Here is a 25,161-nt window from a genome sequence, read left to right as displayed (position 1 = left end):
GTAACATTTAGGGAGTATCATAAGGGGCGTCTCCAACCAAAGTGACAAAGAAAAGGCCATAGCTGCCTCATTCACACCTCTAAACGTTGCTCCAGTTGAGCATATGGCAGAAATGTTATTTGGGCTTTTGAGACTTTTGTTTGTCATCATCACAGCCCACTTCATCTTTGTCTTATTTAGTACTGTCTGAGGCCTCACCACAGGTAGATGCCACTTGTAACAGCAAAAGAAGCATTTAGAGTCTTTCACTCATACAACCAAGACTTCATGCCCCAGAAACATAAAAAAGATACTTTTTTTCCTAAAGTTGCTGAAATGCACAATCTCAACAAAATTGAATGAAACCAATACTATTTATTCTTTTGTTAAGAAGCATTAAAAGCAACATAATTATCACCACTAGAGCCGTATCCACACACATTTTTCTCATATTCACATCAGTATTTTGGTACGCAGCCTATATGCAACAGCTTTGTTTGGCAGGTTTTATAGCTGCACAGAGCACCAGATTCATGGGGTGTGAGAAGCAGCTATAATTTTTGGTTGCCGTCTTTTCTGGGGGCAATACAGGGAGACGCAATTTATGAAACAAGTTCAAATTATAAATCTTTGGGAATACATTTGCACTGACAGGAGACTACTGACAGAAGAGTTCTTTCTAGACATGTTAATACTTACTAAAAAAATACTTACTTCTGATGCATTTTAAAAGAAAATATATTTCTGGCTTATTTCTGTGTCTTGCAAGTGTTCAAGTCTCAAATGTTATAGTGACGATTACATGAGTGGCACTGACTGAATTTACCTTCTTGCCAACTATCCAACACCAACTACCCAAAGAGCTCCCATGGCACATGGCAAATGCATGCCCCCCCTACCCGACACCCCCAAACCCCCCACCCCACTACCACCACCACCACCACCACCACCACGTAAGCCCATGGGTACATTCACATTACAGTGTTGACAGCTTGATGTGAATGAGCAAACACCATGGATCCTCAGGGGTCTCTCTTAAGAGGCCTGGCAAGAGTGGGGGTGCATGGAGGAAAGCGAGTGTTTTTGATGTGCATGAGAGAAGCCTAGTCCCTAACAGTCACTCCACTGTGTCTATTTTATGGGGAGATATGAGCATAGCAGAGCTCGCTAGCTCCTTTCTTCTGATTGACTCACTCAAGGAGCTGTAGGTGAGTGTTTAAGTAGTTCCCTGCCATGCCTGTCAAGGAGCTGCTGCTGTTTCCTCTGTGGGCCAACAGAAAAGCGTGTCATTTTCTGTGTCCAAGCTCTGTTTTTCCTGCTGTGAGTTGTGAAGAATCCTTCCCTGGAGAGCACGCAGTGAAGTCATTGAAGCAACAACTTGATTTCATATGGAGATCAGTGAGAGAGATAGTCAAGAGCCTTTGGATTCAGTGAAGTTTCATTACATATTCAGCCTTTAAAGTAAATAAGATTCAGACTGTTTTATAGATTCTTAAAGACATGCCCATTGGGGAGCACTCACAGGTGCCCTCTTTGTCTTATTTGTCTCCTTTCTTTCCCTCTCAACCTCTTGATTTTTTTCCACTCCCTGTATTCTGTCTTTTCTCTCTGGCTCTCCTATACTCCATCTGAAGGCCTTTGCGTGGTGGTCAGACCTGATGGTGGAGCATGCTGAGACCTTCCTGTGTCTCTACTCGGCAGACATGGACGCAGCTCTTGAAGTTCAGCCACCGGACAGCTGGGACAGTTTCCCCCTCTTCCAGCTGCTCAACGACTTTCTTAGAATGGACTGTGAGTGAAAAGCCATTTAAAAAACATATTCAGCTGTCAGCATGGGGACTAAGTAACTGAACATGCCTTCATCAGTGAAGAAATGACCAGAGGTGGATGTAGGCCTGATGAAGGGTAAAATGGAAATTCAGAACATAAAGTTTGACATAATCTCGTAGTGCACATCATAATAAAAAAGGTCAACACATGCACTCAACAAAATGGGCTATAGGTTTAGTTTACAAAATAAAACATCAAAGTTGAACATAATTATTTTCAACTCACTTTATTTGCAGATATTTGAATGTTTGGCTGTTTTACAGGTTTTAACACAAATAACTGATTTACCAACTGTGCATACTGTACATTGTAGCTAGCTGCAAACAGACTTATGGTGCTAAGTGTGTGTGTGTGTGTGTGTGTGTGTGTGTGTGTGTGTGTGTGTGGTTGTGACAGCTCAGACGCTGACTGATTTCACAGAACAGAAACGTTTCAACTCAGGATCCAGTATCATCTTTTTGATAATTTGTATGCAATTGTGTTGACTGATATTTACATCCACATGCAAAAGTTTTTTTAGCATTATATTCCCTGTGTTCAGCATGTTAGGAATATGTCTTCAGACTTTTTAATAATATGTCTCCTTTTTAGAGTTATTTAAACCCTGGTAAAAGCAAAACCAACACCACGGTACAGTTGTGTTTCTCTGTGTGTGCAGATTTTCTGCAGAATTATCAGGATACATCAGCTTTCTGTTTCCAGATAGTTTACCAAAGTATCACCTAAGTTTCTGCTGGAGAAAACATCTTTTCCATCCCTTCAACTTTTAATATCAAAATACTGCCATGTGATAGGTTTCCCTAACTCATCCAATCCTGCTTTACCAATTCTGGAAAGTGGGATGTTATTTATTCATGACTTTCTTATGTCAGAATTAGTTTTGATTTTGTGCCATGATTGGTGAGAAACGATGTTTACTTACAGTACGTAAAAGTTTCTCATTTTTGTATAAAGGAAATGCTTATAGCACCTTCAGTGTTTATATTTTTAACTGATAAAAACTGTTTTTTATCATCAACTGTAAAACTCTTGATTATTTGATGGTAACAACAAATGTTTAAAGCTGCAGTCGTCTGTGCGCTCCAATCTCCCTGAAACATCTCCCAGATGTCCCAAATTATTCCTGTCAATGTGAGACGTCCACTTTTGGCCTGGAGCGGTTTACATACTAAACTGTGCGTGTGTGTGTGTCTGACTGAAGATAATAGTCAGGTCTTGATGCTGGTTGCTGCAGGCCAGCCATCTCTCTAATGAACTGCGTGTAGTTGCCTGCAGAAACACTGCAGAGCTGTCCGTGGTCCTATAAAGGCAACACTTCACTGTTCACAATGCAAGCTCAATCTGCAGAGCGTTAATTGTCCCCAGGGAATGCTTCCCCTTTTCAGTTTGTCAGTCGGGAGTCAAGGAGAAGGCAGAGCATGGTCCACTCATTCAGCTGCAGGTGACTGCAAATAGCTTGTTATGCTCACTTGTGGCATTAAATTGGCCACCTTCTCATTTGCTCTATACGCCATATATACAGTATATGCAATAGTGGGACAATGGAAATTGAAGTGCATATCGATGGAAGTAGCTACACAAGTCAGCGATTAACAGTTTGAAGGAAATTGTATATTGCTGGCAATAATACAGTGACTATTAAAAAAAGACGTATGTGTGCATTTCCTTCTGTGCTACAAATTTAGTTTATTCATTCAGCTGGAATCTGTAGCATAAGGTATGGACAAAGAACCCTTTTTATCAGAGAAAAATGTTCAAATAACATTAAGGCTGGTGTTCTGTTTTTCTTACTGTCATCAAATCTCATGAAAAGACAAAAACCAAATATGTCTTATTCCATCTCATACTTTCTGACTTTTCAGCTGCCTACTGAGCCCATTTGTTCTACTGAATGTGCGTTTTATTAAACAGGATGAAATAGTGTAAATATTTGTTGGGGATTATTTTCAGCAGGCGACTCGTCCACATTTGGTGCTCTAGTGAGTGTTTGTGGCAGCAGGACGGTGTGTGTGGGACTCAGTCAAAATAAACTACAGTATGTGTGTTCATGGTAACGAAGGAAGATGTCACCCACTGAAACAAGGCGACTCCCTGATGTTTTGTCTGGTTTTTGGACAGCAATGGAGCTCTATGGCATTATCCTTTAATGTGCTCCTGTGTTCTCTGTGGTTTCTGTTTCATAACACAGGATCACAGCTACAGCCATCATAACTGAATGTATGATACAATACAATACGAAATACTTTATTAATCCCCCAGGTGGGAAACTGAGTGTTACCATATATATGAGACAACAACAAGTAGGAAAATAAAAAAAGACATGCACATCTCAAGGCAGTAGTAAATAAGGGGAGAGCACAGCACCATAAATAATAAATAGCGTAAACATCAAAATGACTGCACCCGAACATGTTGAACATATTCCTGGCATCATTCCACAGTACTTAGATTGTTCACAGTCATCAACAACATCGTCATCACATCAGTTAACAGTGACAGTGTTCATTAAAATACTTCACTGCAGCCGGTACAAAAGACTTTCTGAATCTCTCATCAGAGCATCTCAGCATAGCAAGCCTGTCACTAAAAGAGCTGTCCAGCTCACTTAAAACACTGTACATTGGATGACCCTCGTTTTGCATGATGCTCTTGATCTTCCTACCCATTCTCTGTTCCAGTGCCACATCATGTGAGTCAGGGGTCACGCCAATAATAGATCATGCCTTCGTGATCAGTTTATAGATCATATTCCTCTTAAGCCACACCCACAGCAAACAACAGCATAAAACAAAATGCTAGCTAAAATATTCTGATAAAACACATGCAAGAGTGACCTGCAAAGGACCTGAGCTGCCTGAGGAAAAATAACCTGGACTGGGCACTTTTAAATACAGAACTACTGTGTAGCCTATTATATACAAGGCCTCCTCAGCTGGGAGTGGTCCTCATCAGAGAGGACCGTTATTGCGGGACTGAGGTTACTCTGAGACCCAAATAGATTTAAGCTCAGCAGAGAAATTGTGTTCATCAAACCTGGCAAAGAAGTGGGTAGCCTCATCAGCACTGAAAGCCCCTTCCTGTAACCTCACTATAATGGGCCCATAGCCTGTAATTGAATTCATGCCTTTCAATAAACCTTTGTTACTTTGCTATAGTTTTCCCTCAACTGTATGTTTATGATTCTGATAACATGTTTAAGTTCCTTCTGTGCTGATTTAATCGCATCCTTGTCACCAGTTTTAAAAGCAGATTTCTTGTTATTAATGGCGATCTTTATGTCACTGGTCACCCAAGGCTTATTATTTGGGAAATGTTTAATTGTTTACACAGTATAATCAAATCAACTCAAAAATGAATATACTCAGTGACTCAGTCCGTAACATAGTCCACATTATTGTCCTCATCATGAAAAATGGACCAGTCACAATAACATGTTTAAGTTCCTTCAAAGTTTCTCACATGCCTCCTGTGACCATACATGCAAAGATTTAGTGGTGGTGGCAGCGGGGACATACTCAGAGGACAGCAGCAAATGATGGTCTGAGCAGCCCAGAGGGAGTAGGGCAGTGGATGAGTAACTATCCTTTACATTAGCATAGAAAAGATCCATAGTTCTGTCTTTTCTTTACACCAGCAGTTCAATGTTCTTGTTACTGACTCTCTCCCACTCTGTAATATGCTCTGGGTAACACAACTGATTGTTTACATAGAGGTACACACCTCCGTCTGATATTTTTGTCCATCATCTCCAGGTCCCGGTCCAGTCTGGTCACAATAAATCAGTCCAATTCTGTGTGTACAGTAGAGATCCGATCTGCCACAGGGGTAGTCCCTTCCTGAAAGCTTGCACACATGGCCAAAGAAAACAGCCATAACAGAAACCTGAACCGCTATTTACATAAAATAAAAATGTTAAACAAGATAGAAAATTAAAATGATTGATTCACCACCAATTAAATGTAAATTGATCAAATTTAAAAGTTTTTTGCAGCATACCACAAAACCAAAGCAGCAGAGGTCAAGCTATTCTGACTTTTAGTCTTGTTAATATGGATGCATCTTCAAAACCACTGGATCTTACACTTCCCATAATGCACCAATGGCATCTTTTTGGTAAACCCTTAATTCTTGGTGAACCCCCATGTCTTTTAAACTCCATTTCACCAGTTTGTAATGCATGCTTTCTGTTATAAATTTGAGATCATCAGTGGTATTACTTGACAAAGCACCTACAGGGTCACAGAAGACATTATATAACTGTATACACAGCCTGAGTTATTCTCTAGACTATGACTATGACTAGAAATGTGACTATGACTAGAAATGTGACCTTATGTGTTAAAGCAGTTGAGCCCCTTTAATCACTGTGTAAATACAAACATTAGAGCTCATCAGGCCAGTGTGTCATCCTTCCTGTTCATAATGCCCACAGTGTTATTATAAAAGACAGTAACGAAATCACGCGTAACAAACCATCTACAGTAGTAGTATGAGGCCCAGCAGAGCCCCCGCTGCTCACACAGTGTAACAAGCACAACCACTTTAGTAAAGCACATCATCATGGGGACATCTTTTCCACAGAAGGTCATCTGCTCTGTTGCCCCACAGCGGTGCACTTATGTAGCAGGAAATAGCCTTAGCACTAGACAGGCGCCAAAGTTGGGCTGCCATTCGAGGAGTTAATGAGGTCTAAAGCAGTGGTAGCTGGACCCCGGCGAGCCCTGCGAACACACTCCTGGACACAACACATCCAAGTGGACAGCAGCCGCTCAAGTGGCTAATTGGGAGAGTGGCAATCAGGGAACACAACAAACATTGCACCTACTGTGTATCATCGACCTTGACTCCAATGCCAACACACACAAACACAAACACACACATGCTCAGAGGGGGAGAGAAAAACAAAGAGAGAGAGAGGGAGAGGAAAAGCAGACACACTGCATGGAGCCGTGAGGCATCACATTAGCACACACTGGCCTCCATTTTATCTCCTGTGGTCTTTGTCAGTGTTGCCTTTTTACCAGTTGGGAGCCGGGGGAGACTGGGGGAAATGTGTTTGACGGGTTGGATTTAGAAATACCCCGAGACTCCGACCTTTTGTTTAGAAAGATTGAAAACTGGATATGCTGTGTCATACCTGCTAATGAAGAGCCAGTGTTAGCCTCAAACACCAACCTCCCGTCATTGTTCATTATCACCATCTAGGACAGGGCTTTTCTATTGTTTGTCTCACTGCCCATCAGATTTATTTGGCAACCCAGCATGCGCATGAACACGTAAAAGCGCAAAAAGGCCCTTGGGGTCACAGTTACACGTGTTAAGTATTACACTGTGTGCTGACATCTGTGGAGATTCACTAGTTTGTGTTAGTGGACTCCATTTCTAAACTAGCCTTAGCTACTGTACTGATGCTTTCTGTTAGCGAAGCAGAGAGAGGCACTGAGACGAGGCACTCAAGAAAGTTCATAAAGTCACATCCTTTGGACTTTCACAGACAATCCAACCCGGCAGACACACAAAGAATCCCATAGTCCAGCAGAATTAAACAACTTAAACAAATTGTCCACAGGCTTGTACAGGCGTCGGGGAGGCTTCATTTTTCACATGTTTGCAGTTAACCCAGTGATATGCTGCCCCATATTCTATAAGTATGAATTCAACAAGTGGCCACTTCTTAAACACTGCACCTTAATACTTTAAAACAAATCAGCTTTGCAGTGTTTTTATAAGGAAATGCATTGAACACATTTGTTAGAGCTCAAGGATGCAGACGCGTGTTGAGTGTAAACACAACTCAGCATTTCCCGCTGAGTTGTTCTATGGTGTCAATTCCATGTCTTATTTCTTCCCTCCCTCAGTTAACCTGTGCAATGGGAAATTCCACAAACACCTGCAGGACCTGTATGCCCCCCTGGTGGTGCGATATGTGGACCTGATGGAGTCCTCCATTGCTCAGTCCATTCACAGAGGCTTTGAAAGGGAATCCTGGGAACCTGTAAAGTAAGGATGCCTTCATTTACTCAACCTTTACAGATCTTCACCTGCATTAGGGGGAGGTTTCTTAGGATTAGACCATTGTCACTTTGCAGATCTGTGCACAAATTGATCTTTTATTTTGACTCTCCATTGGTCACTTAATTAAGTACAGCTGCACTGAACTGGATGTGACCCTTATTTGCCCCCAAGTTTGGAGCCAGAACAGTGACAGTACATTTTGGCATTGAAAATTATATTTGTCATCGAAAACAATACCTGAACTGGCACTGAAACAAATATTGTCAATGTTAGCTAACATCAAGGTCATTGTGAAAACAACAATGGCAGAAAGAAACAGACTTAACATTCTTGCTGTAAGAAATGTACTGACAATTTAAACTTTGCTACAAAACCTTTATGAATCCTGTCTTCAGGAGATATACTGCACCACAATCACACTGACCGCATTACTCTAACATGGCCGCACACCTATGGCTTTTCATTAGTTCATCTGACAGCCCCTAGCGCCAACAGTTTTTTCACATAAAGCTTGGCCCTGACATTAGCTATATTAACTCACGTTAGCTGTGAAAGCTGACATTAGCTAACGTTGGGAGTTTCAGGTGAACTCCTGGTAGCCATTGCTTTATGCTAGGGTCGGACCGGACCAGACTTTAAGACCACATGAGTGATGTTTCACCATTAGTATGCAAATATGCAGATAACAATTTCTGGCCCCTCCTCAAACACCTACACTCCACGCCAAAACAGTGACAGAAAGTTGACTTGACAAGTTGACAACTTTTGATATCTCCATTTTATTTTTCAATGTTACTTTTTCAGGACCAATTATCTGTTTCAGTGAGTATACAACTACAAAAAAAATAAAAAATACAAATCCTTCGGTTCAAGTTTTGTTTTCAGCGACAAATTTTATTTTCTGGAACCAAAATTTACTGTTCTGGCTGCGTACTAAAGCTGCTTGAATTTTCTTTTATTTGTACTAAGATAAAAACAGTGGTGGGCATGTTATTCTGGTTATACACGGCCTCACATCACTTCTAATTTCAACATCTGATTGAGTTAGCATTTTTTGTCATATTGAGGAATATAGTTATTCTGAATGGAATATGTTGTTTAAATGTTCTCATTTGTAAAACAAGTATTTAAATATCATAATTATAATTTTAAAAGTCAATAATCATTTAAAATCTGTTTTTTTTTTTCTGTAGAAAAGACTGGGGCTGTGTCCAAAATCACTCACTACCCACGATATAGTGGACTATATAGTGAGTTCGCCACTTTATTGTGCTGATGGGATGTATAGTGAAAATTATTATACTCTATACAGTTGTCTCAATGTATCTCATAATGCATCATGAAAAGTAGTGTACAACTGATGCTCAATACCAAGTATTATACCATATGCATCACGCTGGAGGGAAAGTATTTTTTCTTCTGACCGATGAGCTCACTAAGTCCTCTATGTAGAGCTCCCTATGCAGTGAGTAGGGAGCAGTGAAGTCGTGGGAGTGGGTGATTTTAGCCACAGCCTAAGAATTGTTTCCAATATATAAACATATCAAGGAAAATCACGATGTATCTTGTTCACATGATGATCTGGCATTTAGGTAGCACTTTATGATAACCATCATTAATAAATGGTAAATGTATAGTTAATTCAACTTCAGTTAAAAGTTATTTCACTGTAACAAAGAATTTAATGTTTTATAAACCATTTATTAAGCACTTGTTTAATGTAAAGTTACAACAGATGTTTATAATACTTTGTACAGTAAATAGTCAATATATACCATGTTCATCAATCAACATTATCAAGATGAACATTATAAAGTTACAACTGATATTTATAAATATTTATAAAGCATTTTATTTTGTGTTTGTTTTTTGGCATAGATTATATGAGATAACACACTGAAGATAATACAGAGTAACAAAAAACATGAGAAAAATTCCTCTCAGCTCAATGCTGAATTCAGAATCTCAACAGAGTTAAAGTTGAGTTGTAATTTGGACTCTGCATTTTTAACATGTGGTGAAATTGAAAACTATCAGTAAAGTGCGACTGAACCCCAAATAGTGCTTTTGCTGCTCGAAACACCACAACTTTGCACAATTCTTCCACTCTTCCATCTGATGTTGACCTGAGGGATGATTAAATGTGTTCACCATCACCTCACTCAAAGGTCAAGTAATTTCACATGTTCTGCCAGTACTTTTCCAGTAAACTACATACAACATGTCAATATCCAGAATAAGTCAACAATATGCAGTTGAAACTTTTTCATTGGGTTTCAAAATGGCAGTGAGCTGAGATAACGTTCTTTGAGTGTATCTTGAAATGATTGTATGTGACTTTGAGTAATCTTCAGTTTGTTGCTTTTACAACTAATTTGCTTCAGCTTTCATCTCTTGTCTGTTCTCTGTCTTCTGTTTTGTAATTCTCTCCACAGGAGTATAACGAGCACTCTGCCCAATGTTAACCTCCAAATGCCTAAAGTACCAAATCTAACAGTGTCAAGTGTTAACCTCCCACAAATGCCCAGCTTTTCTCCACCCAACTGGATGAAATCTAATGATGACACAGAGTGTGTATCTGCCTTGTGTAGCCTGAGACATGCACACATGTCCTTGGCATGAACGTGACATCTTATTGGCGTGACCCCAAAGCAGCAGGGTTACCTGTAACAATTAAATTTCTAAAACTGATTTATTTTCTTTTTTAAAACATTTATTTTCTCTTATGTGTATTAGACAATGGGGGAACATGTCCATTGTGTGTCAGAGGACCTGAAATTGATAATAGAAATTGACAATGTACACAAGATTTTTATAATGTGTCAAATGCATATTTGCGGCTATTTAGTTAAATCATCAGGATGTGTGCACAAATCTATAATGTTCTCCTTTGATAATTGGTGTCATTATCAGGGTTCAAGTTACGTGGAAGCCAATGGGAGCTGAGCTCCCATGAAAGCAGTAAAATCATAAATCTGTGGGGTCACTAATACATTATCAACAACCATTATTTTAATCTCAAATAATGAATTTCTCAATGTTATGAGTGTTTTTACATTAGTGATATAAATAGGTTAAAAGAAACATGATTCCCAGTGTAACTACGCACCATATTCTCTCTGAATGACAATGACCATGTAAGTCTCTCTCTGAGGTGTGCCTGTCATACCTTTTCCAACTGAAATTAAATAACAGTGGTTGTGATCTATTTGGTACAGTTGTTGCAGAAGTGGGCTGCTTTGTGCTTGTAAAAGTCATACACTTGGACCATGTAATGAAGTGAAGTCACTAGTAACTGCGATATCCCAGACTCCCTTACAAAATGCGTGATTTTTAGAGTTGTCGCATGAGGAGAAACTTAACAAACTTTGTGGACCGAGTTTTGCAAATTCTAAATCATCGGTGCCTCATTGTAAATTTGGCCAAACAAACAGTAACTAATATAGGCTACTTCTTTGGAGGAAGAAGAAAGTAGAGAAATTCACCAGACCCCTTTAAAAAAAACGTTCAATTTTGAAACTTGTTGCGTTAGGAGAAACTGTATAACTTTGTGAAACACTGCTATCTTAACTACAGTATTTGGACCTACCTGTTCATTCAGCAAATGTTATAAACGGAGATATTTCCTCTTCCTTTGTGTAGTAAACTTATCTCTTTCTTTCAATCATGTCGGTGTATATATTTGCTTACAGAACGGGGAAGTGAGATTAGATCTCAAGTGGTCAGATGACAAATGTTGAGATGCGTTTAAGGTCATGAATGAATTGACAGGCTTAAAGATGTCCCCTTACGATCGGATCACTCAGGATGGGTGGTAAAACCAAATGTGAACAGTCTCTCTCTCTCGCAGAACACACCTGTTCTGCTATCAGCCTATTTATCCATCTGTGCCCTAAACATCAGTTAGGGTTAGGGTTCAGATATTTTAGAGACCTCCACAAAGCTCAGATTATAACTTGAACCCTGGTTATTTTGATTTATACCCATGATAAGGGTAAAGAAACTGTTGCAGCTGTTTTCAGATAAAAAATTAATTTCTATTAATATAAATTGCATCTAAATAAACACAACTTTTTTGTTTAGTGGTAAAAGCAGTCAACATTATTTGTAAGAACAATGTGTAATAGCTTCTGATTTCATTAAGAGTTTTCCATTAATATGTATGCGATCTTGTGAGTGCTATCATTAAAAGCACTCTGAATATCTCAAAAAACACTTAACACATCATCTATAGCACCTTGAGAACTTAAGCGAAACGTCTGCACCATCAACGGGGAACAAAGGTGTAAACACTTCTTCATATGCTGCAGTATCCTGCAGAGTGTGACGCTGTCACCACAGCACATCCATCCCTGTTCCCTCATCGGGAATCTTGTGGATACACATTCAAAAATACCAGCCCTGAAGTTTTCATTGTAAAAAATGATGAGAGCTGCTTTTCAACCCTCACTTTATATTTAGTAACTAATTCACTTTGCATAGAAAAGAAGCCAACAGTGTTGGTAGACTTGTTTCATTTTCGCTTTCCAAGATCGGGAGAGCTGTTAGAAAAGCCCAAACTGACTATCCAAAAGGAGCTGTGGAGGCAGGTTTAGGAGTGCATACATTAGTACCAAACAAACTACAGCACATACAGTAGATGTGGTAGTCTGTTGCCAGTATTGGGTTTTATACTGGCCCAAAGCCACGTTCATGCCAACATCACGGCATGGTGTCTGTGGATGGATGGAGAAGGCAGTGACTTGGGAATTTAATCCCAACATTATCACTCCCACATACTGTATGTATTTTTATATTGACTGGAAAGATGCAGAAGCATAACACAGACCAGACAGTACAAACCAAAGAGCAACTTAATGAAAAAACTAACTGAGGATATTTGTTCTGCACGCTGCTGTTGTGAATAAAGTTGTTCTTTAGAGAAATGAACAACTAGCAGGAATGTGATTTTATTATTTTATCATTTCTAGACACGTTTCTGTTTTTGTCATTTTCTCTCCATTTTTATACAGTATTCAATTCCAAATGAATACCCTATTATTTATATATATATATATATATACTCACTATATTATACTATATTTACTCACTCTAAGTACTGGGGAAAATACAGACATGGCCTCAGTAATAATTCCTGGTTATGAACTTGCATCTTTTCATATCTTCTCCCATTCTAAAGCCTCTCCCCCTTTTTCCTGATGTTGTAGCTCCCTGGCCCTGGCTTCTCTCTACTTTCTTGGGGTTGATGGTTAAGGAGGGGCCCCTTGTGTCTGAATTAGTCGCTGCACTGTGCTTCAGTGTGCTGGGACTGGGTTGGGTAGAGTTGTTGAGGGAAGTAAAGGACCTGTCGTTTTGTCAGTACTAATCGTGGTCCTGTTCCTCCACTTCACCCAAAAATGTTAACCCCTTTCCCAGTTCGTATTAACCAACTGACGATTCCTACACATTCTGGAAATCATGTTGTTTTCATGCAGCAAAAGTAAAACTGTCCTGGAAATGAATGAATTCGGTTTTTATGTACACATTAGAACATTCTGTAATACAAAACAGTGCTCTTGACTAACTTGGATCTGAAAAATATCCTAAAAAAGGATTTCTTGCTAGAGTTTTAAATTGTAAATTAAATGCAATCTTGATCTTTTTCTAAACACAGTTCATGTTCCATGCTAATACTGTTTTCAATAATCATCACCATACCCATACTGCAACCACACATCACACAGTCTAACTCACTAATATGTCTTGGTACTGTATGTAAATGACAGGATGCAATATGCATACATTTTCACCTTCACTCACAGTGTAGTGTGTAAAACAGTGTTAGCATGGTTCCTGCACGGACTATGTTGAAGTGCATACAGTCCACACATTGAACATTTGTGTTACCAGTGAGATATCACTCTGACACAAATAATAGAATGTGTAATTCCTTATCAGATAACCATTTTAGTGCTGTAAGTTAAACTACAATCTTCCCAGTCATTAAACAGGAACTCTTAATCAACCTGATTTTCTGCATGAATTCAAAGTACTGATTCAAGCTTTTCATGTACAACCAACATCATTGTTTTTTCAAAGCCCTTGTTTTTAAACATAAACTTAACTTCTGACCTGTGGCCCTGTAGTAATGGCTCAGGGACATCTGAGGATCTCTTCTGGAAGCTGGATGCTCTGCAGACCTTCATCAGAGATCTCCACTGGCCAGAGGAAGAGTTTGGCAAACACCTGGAGACCCGATTAAAGCTGATGTCCAGTGACATGATTGAATCCTGTGTGAAACGGTAACATACTGTTTATATATGTAAGGGTCTGATTGCAACATCAGGTTTTGAAACATTGAGCCTTAAATAAATACCGGGGCAACATTTGGAGAGTGTATCTGGAAAATTAGAAGACACTGACCTGTATGGACTTTTGTTATCAGGTTCCTGCAAGAAAAGAAATACTATGCAGGGAGACCAGTTCGAGTAACAGATTCTGAATTTGAAGGCTCAACAGATGCCAAATCACTGCACAGTGGTACAATACTCTGAGCCATGATTTTACAACTGTAGAACATTTGTATGGCAGTGGTATTTTATTATTTGTTGCAGCAATTGCAGGATAAACAACAGAAATAACAGCATTTGTCACAAAGTAATCCTAGTAATGTCCACTTGCATGTATTTGATCGGCCAACACACCATCTTGCCGGATGACGTTGCTTTGCAGCAAAAGTTGAGCAAGGTTCAACTGTTTTTCCAGATGACCATGTTTTCTGGTTTGTTTTGTTGTTTGTGGTAGTGCCCTGTTTCTGCTGCTGTCTGGCCTCACTCAAATAAAGAAGGGGGCTTTGACTTTTTGTAAGTTTACCATGTGTTTTTTGATGCAAATATTTAAAACTAAAGTAAAAGTACTATTTGACTTGGATTAACCATACACGCTTTTCAATATTTCTCCACCTAAGTTTGGCTCCTGGCAGTCTGTAGAAGGTTTTGAAACAGCATTAGAGCTTCATGTGTGGAAATAGGATTTAGAGAACGTATAGATAAACAAACATTTTCTGTTCAGGGGGTTGGGGGGGTTGAGGGACGTATTTCTGAAATCCTGGCTTCAGTGGTATACATTCCTTTTCTTCTCTAAAGGACGCGGGCAGCGTTTGAGGCCAAGCTTCAGAAGAGCAGTCGGGCCACAGACTTCCGTGTGCCACAGTCCATCTGCACCATGTTCAATGTCATGGTGGATGCCAAGGCCCAGTCAGCCAAGCTGTGTGCCATGGACCTGGGGCAGGAGGTAGGAGACAATAAATAAGAGAATAAAGAGTCACTGACATTGAAAAGATTCAGAGCCCTGTTTTGGGGGAAATCATTTAATCTTATTTAAAAGATTGGATCTGCCATTGACTCCTCACCTGTTCAAAGGTCATATATCATACTTCTGTTGTGAATGGTCTTGACAGAAAAAGGTGGGACAGTGTTTTTTGTTTTCTTGTTCGTTTTTTTCACTTTGTTACTTGAATACTTTCTTTCTTTCTTTGTCTCTTACTTCTTTTGCTATATTTAAAATTTTCCATGTCCCATGTCACCCCTATCTTCTCCTTTTCTGCTGCTTTTATTTCCTCTCTGTCTTGTGAAAGTTTGTGAGAGACTGGGTAAGTGTGGCTATGAATTCAATTGAAATCTCACCCTCTGATTCCCAAATGTATAATTAGTCATCAGTTTTCCCTGTCTGTCTTCCTCCAGTTGAATTGTTTGGATTTCATTAGCATATGTGTAGATAGCATTGAATATACATGGGGTAGAAGTGAGAGATCTCATATTTCGCAGTATCTCAAGACTGATACCAATTACTGACGATGAATTAATTATTGCTAAGTCCTTCGCTGTTCTGTTGGTGCTACAAGGCTAAACAAAAGGATTCCTCGCAGTGATACTGAATATGAGTTTCTATGACAGCAGCTCCTTAGTTGCGCTTATTGTTCCAGACTCTTTCACTGAGCTCTCCCTTCTATAGACAAGAACCTTTGAAGGGACAATGGCTATAAAGCACTTCATTCATTTACATGTCACTTAAAACAACCAAACGAAAAAGTGTTTATGAAATTAATAATCTAATTCTTCAAAAAGGCCAAAATAAAAAAGGCTTTTTCACAATTTAAATGACCTACAAATGAAATGTTCTTCAAAATACAATGTGTCTAGCACTCACAAACATGTGAAATGATTAATAAATTAATATATTATTTAACGTGACATATATTACTTAATGTAAAAAAAAAGATGCACCAATTCATTATCTGCCTCTCCATTTAGCAGTTAATTTTATAATATAATAGTAATGAGTGCTTTACTTTGCTAGCGTGCTTGTTTTCCTTAACATGTCTTCCTCTTACTCTCTAATCCTCACTTTACTGTATGCTGCTGAAATCCTTTCACAATCAATTCAGGGGTTTGTATAGTAATGACTTCTGATTACAAATAGGAACCAGCTACTATGATCAAATGCAGTTTGATTCACTACCTACAATTTTTATGTAGTATACAATTTATAAAGTGCACATTATTTATATGTATTAACCCAAACTAAAATCTGACTGTAATTTAACATTTTTACTGAATGCTGTGAGAAGATGTTTGTTTTACGAAGTCCCTGAAGTGCCAAAAAAAGGGTTTGAATATTTGGCAAATAAATACATTACCTGTTTTTTCATTTGTTTGTTTACTGCTGGGGTAGCGTTGGTGCTAATGTTTATCAATATCAAGACCATATTCATTCCAATTGCAGAGAAATTCAAAGCCATTCCGATTTTTATATTTGCCTAAATTATACAGCTGGCCAGTGTACCCTCAAGCCAAGAGCCGAAAATGAAATAAAATGGAACTTAATTCCTCCAAAGAGAATTTTTGGGCCAAAGATTCTCAGTATAAAATGCTGACTGAATATGTACCTGACAGATTGAAGTAACTTTAATTCAATAATAATAGCCAATTTGTACAAAGTTGTGTTATTATTATCTCAAGCTCATTCATCCAGATACTGAAGGTCCTGGCTCAAAACTGTTATTTAAGCTTACTGGCTTAAATTATTGATATGATTTGAACAAAAGTTTCACTTGGGAGAATGTGACTCCTGAAACTGATGTGATGCAATCAGCTGATTGCTTGTTTGAAATACAAAAACTCTTGCAAATGTCTTGCACAGTGGTGTCACAGAGAGGAGTGTTCCTTATAAAGGATCTTTGCCAGATTACAGACACCAGCTGTCAAGAGCTAGAACCAGACAACAGACAAGTCGTGATATGATACCTCCCACCAGCAACATTTGCCATTTTAACCACTGAGAATGTCATTGCTGGCCTAAAATGACTAGCTGCTACCTGAATGTTTTCTAAGCTAAGCTTTGTTAATAAGAAAGAGAGAGGAGAGATTTCACTCACATATGCAGCACAAATGCTGCATTATGGAGCCAGGCTGTCCTAAGGACATCTATTAAGTGGATACACAGTGCTGAGACTGTCACCTGAGCCTTTGTAAAACAGAAAAACAAACATATTTCACAAAATGTTGAGGCGGGATTTCAAGTTGGGAACTTTTAATATTAGTTTTTTTTTTTATTATTCCAACAGAATGTATCATGTTTTTTGGTTAAGATTTTTTAAGAAACCCTCTATGAGACAAGTTCTGCTTGTCCTAAGGACATCATGATGAAGATGTTACTAGTGGAGACCCGGTCTTAAAACTATTTGAATTTCAGCGAATCAGTTACATGTTATTGTTGTATCATAATAATGATAGGGTTGCCACATCGGTGCTCTCACAGAAGACAGTGTATAACTACCCTATAGCAAAACATTAATTTTAGTACAAATGTTTATAAATATGATATGAATTAATGTGAAAATGTCCAGTGTTCCACTCTGTCACTTCATGGTTGGGTAACTAAGTGTTGATGAGAAGAGTAACATGTTTTTTTTTCTTCCTCTGTAGAGACAATATCATTCCCAAATTGACAATCTAATTGAAGAGACGGTGAAGGAGATGATAACTCTGCTGGTAGCTAAGGTACAACACTGTATAAATTTGACAATTTGCATTTGAGGTGATTGTAAACACACACACACACACGGAAAGTGAAATAACTACCAAAAGATCCAAAACGACCACAAAGAGATTCAAAACAACCAAACAGAGACAGAACTATGGAGAGACCCAAGGAGAGTCCAAACAGCCATAAAGACAATGTGATAATGAATTTGGTGAGCCAAAAAAGCTGCCATTTGCCATACAAGACTGCCAGAAAGAGACTTGAAGCTGGCATCAAGGAAGCAAAGCGGTGACATCAAGAGAACGTGGAAAGAGACTTTGTCACTTCCAACACCGTAGCCAGATGAGTACAACACACTTTATACTTGCTTAGATCTCCTCAACTAAGAGTCAACTGTGAAGTCTCCGAAGCCTCCATAGGACTGGACATTTTCAGTAACCACAGTGGATGTAAGAAAAATCCTGATGAGAGTGAAGGTGTGTAAAGCTGCTGGGCCTTGTAACATCTCTGGGCAAGTACTAAGAACATGTAAAAAACAAGCTAGTTAATGTCACCATTGATTTTTAGAATACTGCTGTTACAGGAGAGTGTTCCCACCGTCTTCAGGACACCCACCATCTTTCCTGTACCTGAAAAGTCTGCAGCGTCTAATCAATGATGACTGCCTTGTAGCTTTCATTCCCATCTACAACCCAGCAAGCCTGAAACCGGACCTGTTTGGATTTAGAACCAGTAAATCCATTGAGGATTCCGTCTTCAGTGCCCTCCACTCAGTCCTCAAACACCTTGTAAATAGCGACAGCTACATTAGAATATTGTTTTAGCTTAGCATTCAACATAACCTCCCCCATAGAAAGTAAGCAAACTTTGCACTCTTGGCTTATATATCACACTTTGCAATTGGTATTGGACTTCCTCACAAACAGACTGCAGACAGTTTTGGCAGTCATTAATCTCCACTGTCCAACAATTGCAACCCCCAACATAGAGAAAACTCTGTGGTGAAGTTTGTGGATGACACCATAATCATCAGCTGGATTACAAATACAATGACAATTCATATCAAGTGGAAATCAACAGTCTTGCAGAGTGGTCAACAGAGAAACATAACAAATTAGCGTGGATCGTGCATGGCCCAAGACAGGAGGGCTCCACAGAAGGTGATTAAAATCACACGGAAACATCATTGGTACCCATCTACAGAGTGTCAGTGATATACAGTACAGACCAAAAGTTTGGACACACCTTCTCATTCAAAGAGTTTTCTTTATTTTCATGACTATGAAAATTGTAGATTCACACTGAAGGCATCAAAACTATGAATTAACACATGTGGAATTATATACTTAACAAAAAAGTGTGAAACAACTGAAAATATGTCTTATATTCTAGGTTCTTCAAAGTAGCCACCTTTTGCTTTGATTACTGCTTCGCACACTCTTGGCATTCTCTTGATGAGCTTCAAGAGGTAGTCACCTGAAATGGTCTTCCAACAGTCTTGAAGGAGTTCCCAGAGATGCTTAGCACTTGTTGGCCCTTTTGCCTTCACTCTGCGGTCCAGCTCACCCCAAACCATCTCGATTGGGTTCAGGTCCGGTGACTGTGGAGGCCAGGTCATCTGGCACAGCACCCCATCACTCTCCTTCTTGGTCAAATAGCCCTTACACAGCCTGGAGGTGTGTTTGGGGTCATTGTCCTGTTGAAAAATAAATGATGGTCCAACTAAACGCAAACCGGATGGAATAGCATGCCGCTGCAAGATGCTGTGGTAGCCATGCCGGTTCAGTATGCCTTCAATTTTGAATAAATCCCCAACAGTGTCACCAGCAAAGCACCCCCACACCATCACACCTCCTCCTCCATGCTTCACGGTGGGAACCAGGCATGTAGAGTCCATCCGTTCACCTTTTCTGCGTCGCACAAAGACACGGTGGTTGGAACCAAAGATCTCAAATTTGGACTCATCAGACCAAAGCACAGATTTTCACTGGTCTAATGTCCATTCCTTGTGTTCTTTAGCCCAAACAAGTCTCTTCTGCTTGTTGCCTGTCCTTAGCAGTGGTTTCCTAGCAGCTATTCTACCATGAAGGCCTGATTCACACAGTCTCCTCTTAACAGTTGTTCTAGAGATGTGTCTGCTGCTAGAACTCTGTGTGGCATTGACCTGGTCTCTAATCTGAGCTGCTGTTAACCTGGGATTTCTGAGGCTGGTGACGCGGATGAACTTATCCTCCGCAGCAGAGGTGACTCTTGGTCTTCCTTTCCTGGGGCGGTCCTCATGTGAGCCAGTTTCTTTGTAGCGCTTGATGGTTTTTGCGACTGCACTTGGGGACACTTTCAAAGTTTTCCCAATTTTTCGGACTGACTGACCTTCATTTCTTAAAGTAATGATGGCCACTCGTTTTTCTTTACTTAGCTGCTTTTTTCTTGCCATAATACAAATTCTAACAGTCTATTCAGTAGGACTATCAGCTGTGTATTCACCTGACTTCTGCACAACACAACTGATGGTCCCAACCCCATTTATAAGGCAAGAAATCCCACTTATTAAACCTGACAGGGCACACCTGTGAAGTGAAAACCATTTCAGGTGACTACCTCTTGAAGCTCATCAAGAGAATGCAGAGTGTGTGCAAAGCAGTAATCAGAGCAAAAGGTGGCTACTTTGAAGAAACTAGAATATACTGTAAGGTGTATTTTCAGTTGTTTTACACTTTTTTGTTAAGTACATATTTCCACATGTGTAAATTCATAGTTTTGATGCCTTCAGTGTGAATCTACAATGTCAATAGTCATGAAAAGAAAGGAAACTCATTGAATGAGAAGGTGTGTCCAAACTTTTGGTCTGTACTGTATGAAGGATATTGTTATACATTATGCAGCCCAACAACAACCTGTTCACCCTGCTGCCGTCTGGCGATAAGCACATACACAAGTATCCGCTGCTTTACCACCAGACTGAAGGGCAGCATCTTTCCTCCGGCTGTAAGTCTCCCCAACTCATCCTCTGCACTGCACCTATAAGTATTCCTTGTATAACAAAAAGAGACTGCAACTTCCTTTTTTGTTTTGCAACCCTGTGTTGTAAATGGTGCTTGAACCTGAAACAAAGATACATACTGTAAATTAACTACAATAACTTACATAACATTTAATTGGCTGATGCTTTTATCCAAGTGACTTACAGTAACTGTGTCAGTGTGCAACATTTAGAAACAAGACAGCTACAGTCTGAACAGATGAGTTTTGAGTCTGTGACAGAGATGTGTAGAGTTTCTGCTGTCCTAATGTCAATCGTAAGCAAGGACTAAAAAAACATGACTTTATTGAGCAAAAGCTGGGGCCCCCTCGTAGTGAAGGAGTAGCAAGTTGATTGGCAGTAGCAGACAGTGGTAGAGTAGTGGACAGGCTGGGGTATATGGTTGTAGGATGGCCTTCTTGCCGGGAGGCAAGTTCAATTGTCTTCAATTGTCTTGTGAGAAACCTTGGCTAGGTTGAAGACTAAAATGAGCTGCAGAGGTCAGATGACACATGCAGGCAGACCAGAAGGGAACAAGTTACAGTAGCGCGAGATGACAAGAGCCTGAATAAGAACCTGCACTGGCTTCTGGGTGAGGAAAGGACAAATCCTCCTGATGTTGTGGAGGGGTGGGTTCTTGCAGCAATGTTGGCAGCATAGGACAGCATGTCACCAGTGTCACACCCAAGCTGCTTGCATTCCGAGCCGAGGACACCGACAACTTATTGATGGTTATGGAAAGTCCATGGAGTGGAGATGCCTTCCCTGGAAGGAATGCTTCAGGTGGTGTGCAGACTTTAGCTGAGAGATGACAGCCAAGCATGCAGAGATTCATGCTGCCATCTGGGTTTTAGACCGAGGAAAAAACAGAGGTAATTAAGTGTTGTGTAAATAGCTGTGATAGAAAAAGGGGACCCAGAGCAGAACCATGAGGGACCACAGTAGTGAGTAGTGCAGAAACAGATTATCTCCAAGTTACCCTGTAAGTGCATTCAGTGAGGGAGGATGTGAACAGGCAGAGATGTGGTGGCTCACTGTGTCAAACACTGTTGAAAGGTTCCAGCAGGATGGCAATGTTCTAGATGGAGGCTGCTCTAGCAGCGTTGAGTTAATCTGCGACGGCAAGGAGGGCAGTCTCAGTTGAGTGGCCTTCCTTGAAACTGGACTGGTGGTGGTCAAGAAGGTTGTTCTGGTGGAGATATACTGTATGGACAGTTGAGTGAAGACAGCAAGTTTAAGTGTTTTAGAAATAAATAAAGGAGGTAGGTAGGTAATAAAGTGACTTTACATGACTACAAAGGGACACAAAACGGCTGCAAAGGCACTTAATGGGGCTCAAAACAACCACAAAATACCCTACTGCTTAAAGACTATGCTTTAATAATTTCACACACTAATTTCACACTGGTTACGGCCAGGAACTGAAAGATTTGAATTTGAGTGTAATGAGCTATTTATACTTCGAGGTACTGCTGTATTTTCATAAGTAACTCTATTGCTGCTTTTTTTCTTTTCTCTTTCTCAGTTTGTGGTCATTTTAGAGAGTGTGTTAGCCAAGCTCTCCAGATATGATGAGGGAACACTCTTCTCTTCCTTCCTATCATTCACAGTAAGTGGCACATATACATACTTCCAACACCATCTGCCTTTTCTTCCTAAAACACCTTCCAGCAGTTACTTCAGCTTTTAACTTTGACATACCATACTTGTAAGAGTGCACTTACATACATACAAGTTTGATAATGTTGCGAAGAACTGAAATATTTTGCAGTCCCTCCAGGATTTTGTAGACTTTTACTGAATAGTTGCGACCTAAAATAGCTGATTTCATGCATTTTCTAAAAAATTGAGTTAGTGAATTTGCATATTGTGATTTTTTTTTTTGTATAATCTCAAACACTCACACAATATTATAAAATTAATTTGAGACTATTCACTTTTTTGATTTATACTCTGCTTACCTTACCACTAACTATGCATGTTTATTATATCTTACCTGGATTCTCTCAACAATTAGAATAGCAATAGATCTCAATGCAACAACCAGTCATGGTGAGTTGTCTTGTCTGTTTTCTACTGTAAGTCTTCTGAAAATGTGACACAATCTGCTGGATCAAAAATATACATACAGTAATTCTAATATTTGGTTAAATGTCTCTCGGCCATTTTCACCTCAGTTAGCTGCTTTTGATATCCATCCACAAGCTTCTGGTCATCCTCTGGATGAATCTTTAACCACTCCTCTTGACAGAATTGGTGAAGTTCAACTAAATTTGTTGGCTTCCTGGCACAGACTTGTATTTTCAGTACAGTCCACATGTTCTCGATGGGGTTCAAGTCAGGACCTTGGGAACAAAACTTATATTCTAGCCTGATTGATCCGTTCTTTTACCACTTCTGATGTGTGTTTGGGATCATTGTGCTGTTGGAACCCCCAACTGCACCCAAGACCCAATCTTCTGCTGATGATTTTAGATTTTGGAGATAATCCTCCTCCTTCATTCAGCAGATCCACTGGCAGCAAAATAGCCCCACAGCATACCAGCACCATGCTTGACAGTAGGTCTGGTGTTCTTGGGGTTAAAGGCCTCACTTTCTCACCAGCTAACATATTGCAGCTCATTGTGGCCAAACAACTCAAACAGAAACAAGGAACGTTTGGTGACGTGGCTCAACATTTTGTAAAAGCGACTGCTATGATTGGTGAAAGTTTGCAAGATCGGTTGAATTTGCATGAACTGTTGCAGTCACAATATTGCAATTTCCTGGAGGGACTGATTTTGATTTTTCACTTTAACTTCTGGAAGTGTGTCATTGCTATGTCTGGAGTTACCATGCTGTGTTAATATGAGTAAAACTTTTAGAAGCTTGAACTGTTTGTTGAATCACCATATTAACAAAAATGCTTTTAAATTTACTTCAATGATGACTTAATCATACTGTATTTTAAAATCTTGTTTTTTTCATGTTAATCTTTCATACTGTTTTTATACAGTTGACCTTTATTGAACTTTCCAGGAGCATGAAACACCTCAGCTAGTTTCCCACAGAATTACAAAAGCCAGGTTATTAAACTTGTGAGTGCACTTTTGCAGTTGAAATTACCACAAGTCACTTTTGCCAGTTTGGCAGGCCCCAATCTACAGACTGTACAGAATCACCACAGCACAGTGTTCTAAAAGTTGAGTCCTCAATGTTTTTTTCACCCACTTCTCTCTCCTTTATGTCAAGGTGAAAGCTGCCTCAAAGTATGTGGAAGTACCTGTAAGTGAGACTTTTTTTTGGTGTACACTTAAATGCCTTCATCATCTCATTAATTAACCCTGTGTCCTACAACATGTATTTATGTTTGCTGTGTTAGATATGTTTTGAAGGAAGTGTCATGTTGTCCATGTCTGGATTTAGGCTACTAAAACACCTGTGCTTTGAGCTGTCTAAGGCCCTGTATCCACATAGCGTTTTTTTGGCAGTGCACTCAGGTGCGCTGGGAAGAAGCGCTTGTGTGCTGAGAGAAAAAAAGGTTTTGATTGACATCTGCCTGCTATGGTAACAGAGGGCTGACCCACACAGATAATAACGAGCATATAAAGCACAGGGTGATAAAAGCACATCACTCACCACACAGTTTCCGTCTGTTTTAGCTCAGGATAGACAGACGCAGCCAGAATAAGCTTCTCTTCCATTTTCTTGGTTACCAGGGTGATGTGTTGATGAGTCCCAGCTGATCTAATTTATGATTGGTTGCTCATACCCCATTAGAAGCAACTGAAAGACGCTGGCCCTGAGGAAATATCACTTTGTGGACAGCCCTTAAGAGACCCATTAACCTTAACCTCATGTATTAATTGCAAGGAGTGAATATTAAAGGAAATCAAAGAAATAAACACAAGTAAACCAAAAACACGACTGGATGGTTTAGCACACAATGACAAAATGTGATATTAAGAATAGAAAATACAATATGACCCTCAAATGGTGGTCTGGTCTGTAGAGCAGTGTTTTAGGAGAGGGTCCCCATTTAGTTAATTTCTCATGGCCTGGCAGATTTTATCGGATGGTCTTGAGCAAACAACTCGCCCAGAAATGTAGCTGTTAGATATGCACGTATCACAGTTATATCCGCAGGCACAGCAGTTAATCCTTGGATTGGCTGGAGCAGTAATAAAAATTAGCATTCAGATTAATAGCAGATGGGTTGTGGGTGGGTGACATAGGGTGACGCAACTTCCCATTAAAAGGGAAACTGCACCCATTTAGCACAGGCATCATAAAATCATTAATTATTTAAATCTCCC

The 25,161-nt window shown here is 39.7% G+C and overlaps 1 protein-coding gene across 3 annotated transcripts in view; it reads left to right on the top strand.

The window, feature by feature from the left end:
- The window catches only part of cadpsa (Ca2+-dependent activator protein for secretion a), a 216,688-nt gene that overhangs the window by 156,776 nt on the left and 34,751 nt on the right, over positions 1-25,161 (top strand). For 2 of the 3 annotated variants that reach the window (XM_084349251.1, XM_084349250.1), the window contains 7 exons: positions 1,614-1,770; positions 7,668-7,809; positions 13,950-14,105; positions 14,949-15,096; positions 17,790-17,864; positions 22,392-22,475; positions 24,098-24,130. In XM_084349251.1, coding sequence (XP_084205377.1) covers positions 1,614-1,770; positions 7,668-7,809; positions 13,950-14,105; positions 14,949-15,096; positions 17,790-17,864; positions 22,392-22,475; positions 24,098-24,130 — 795 coding nt within the window. Of the gene's footprint in view, positions 1-1,613; positions 1,771-7,667; positions 7,810-10,259; positions 10,395-13,949; positions 14,106-14,948; positions 15,097-17,789; positions 17,865-22,391; positions 22,476-24,097; positions 24,131-25,161 lie in introns of all 3 variants that reach the window. The other variant, XM_084349252.1, reaches the window with a different exon arrangement.

Source organism: Pagrus pagrus, assembly GCF_965226575.1.
Source record: "Pagrus pagrus genome assembly, chromosome: 3".
In the NCBI taxonomy this organism is placed as follows: domain Eukaryota; kingdom Metazoa; phylum Chordata; class Actinopteri; order Spariformes; family Sparidae; genus Pagrus; species Pagrus pagrus.
This window is presented reverse-complemented; position numbering and strand designations above follow the sequence as displayed.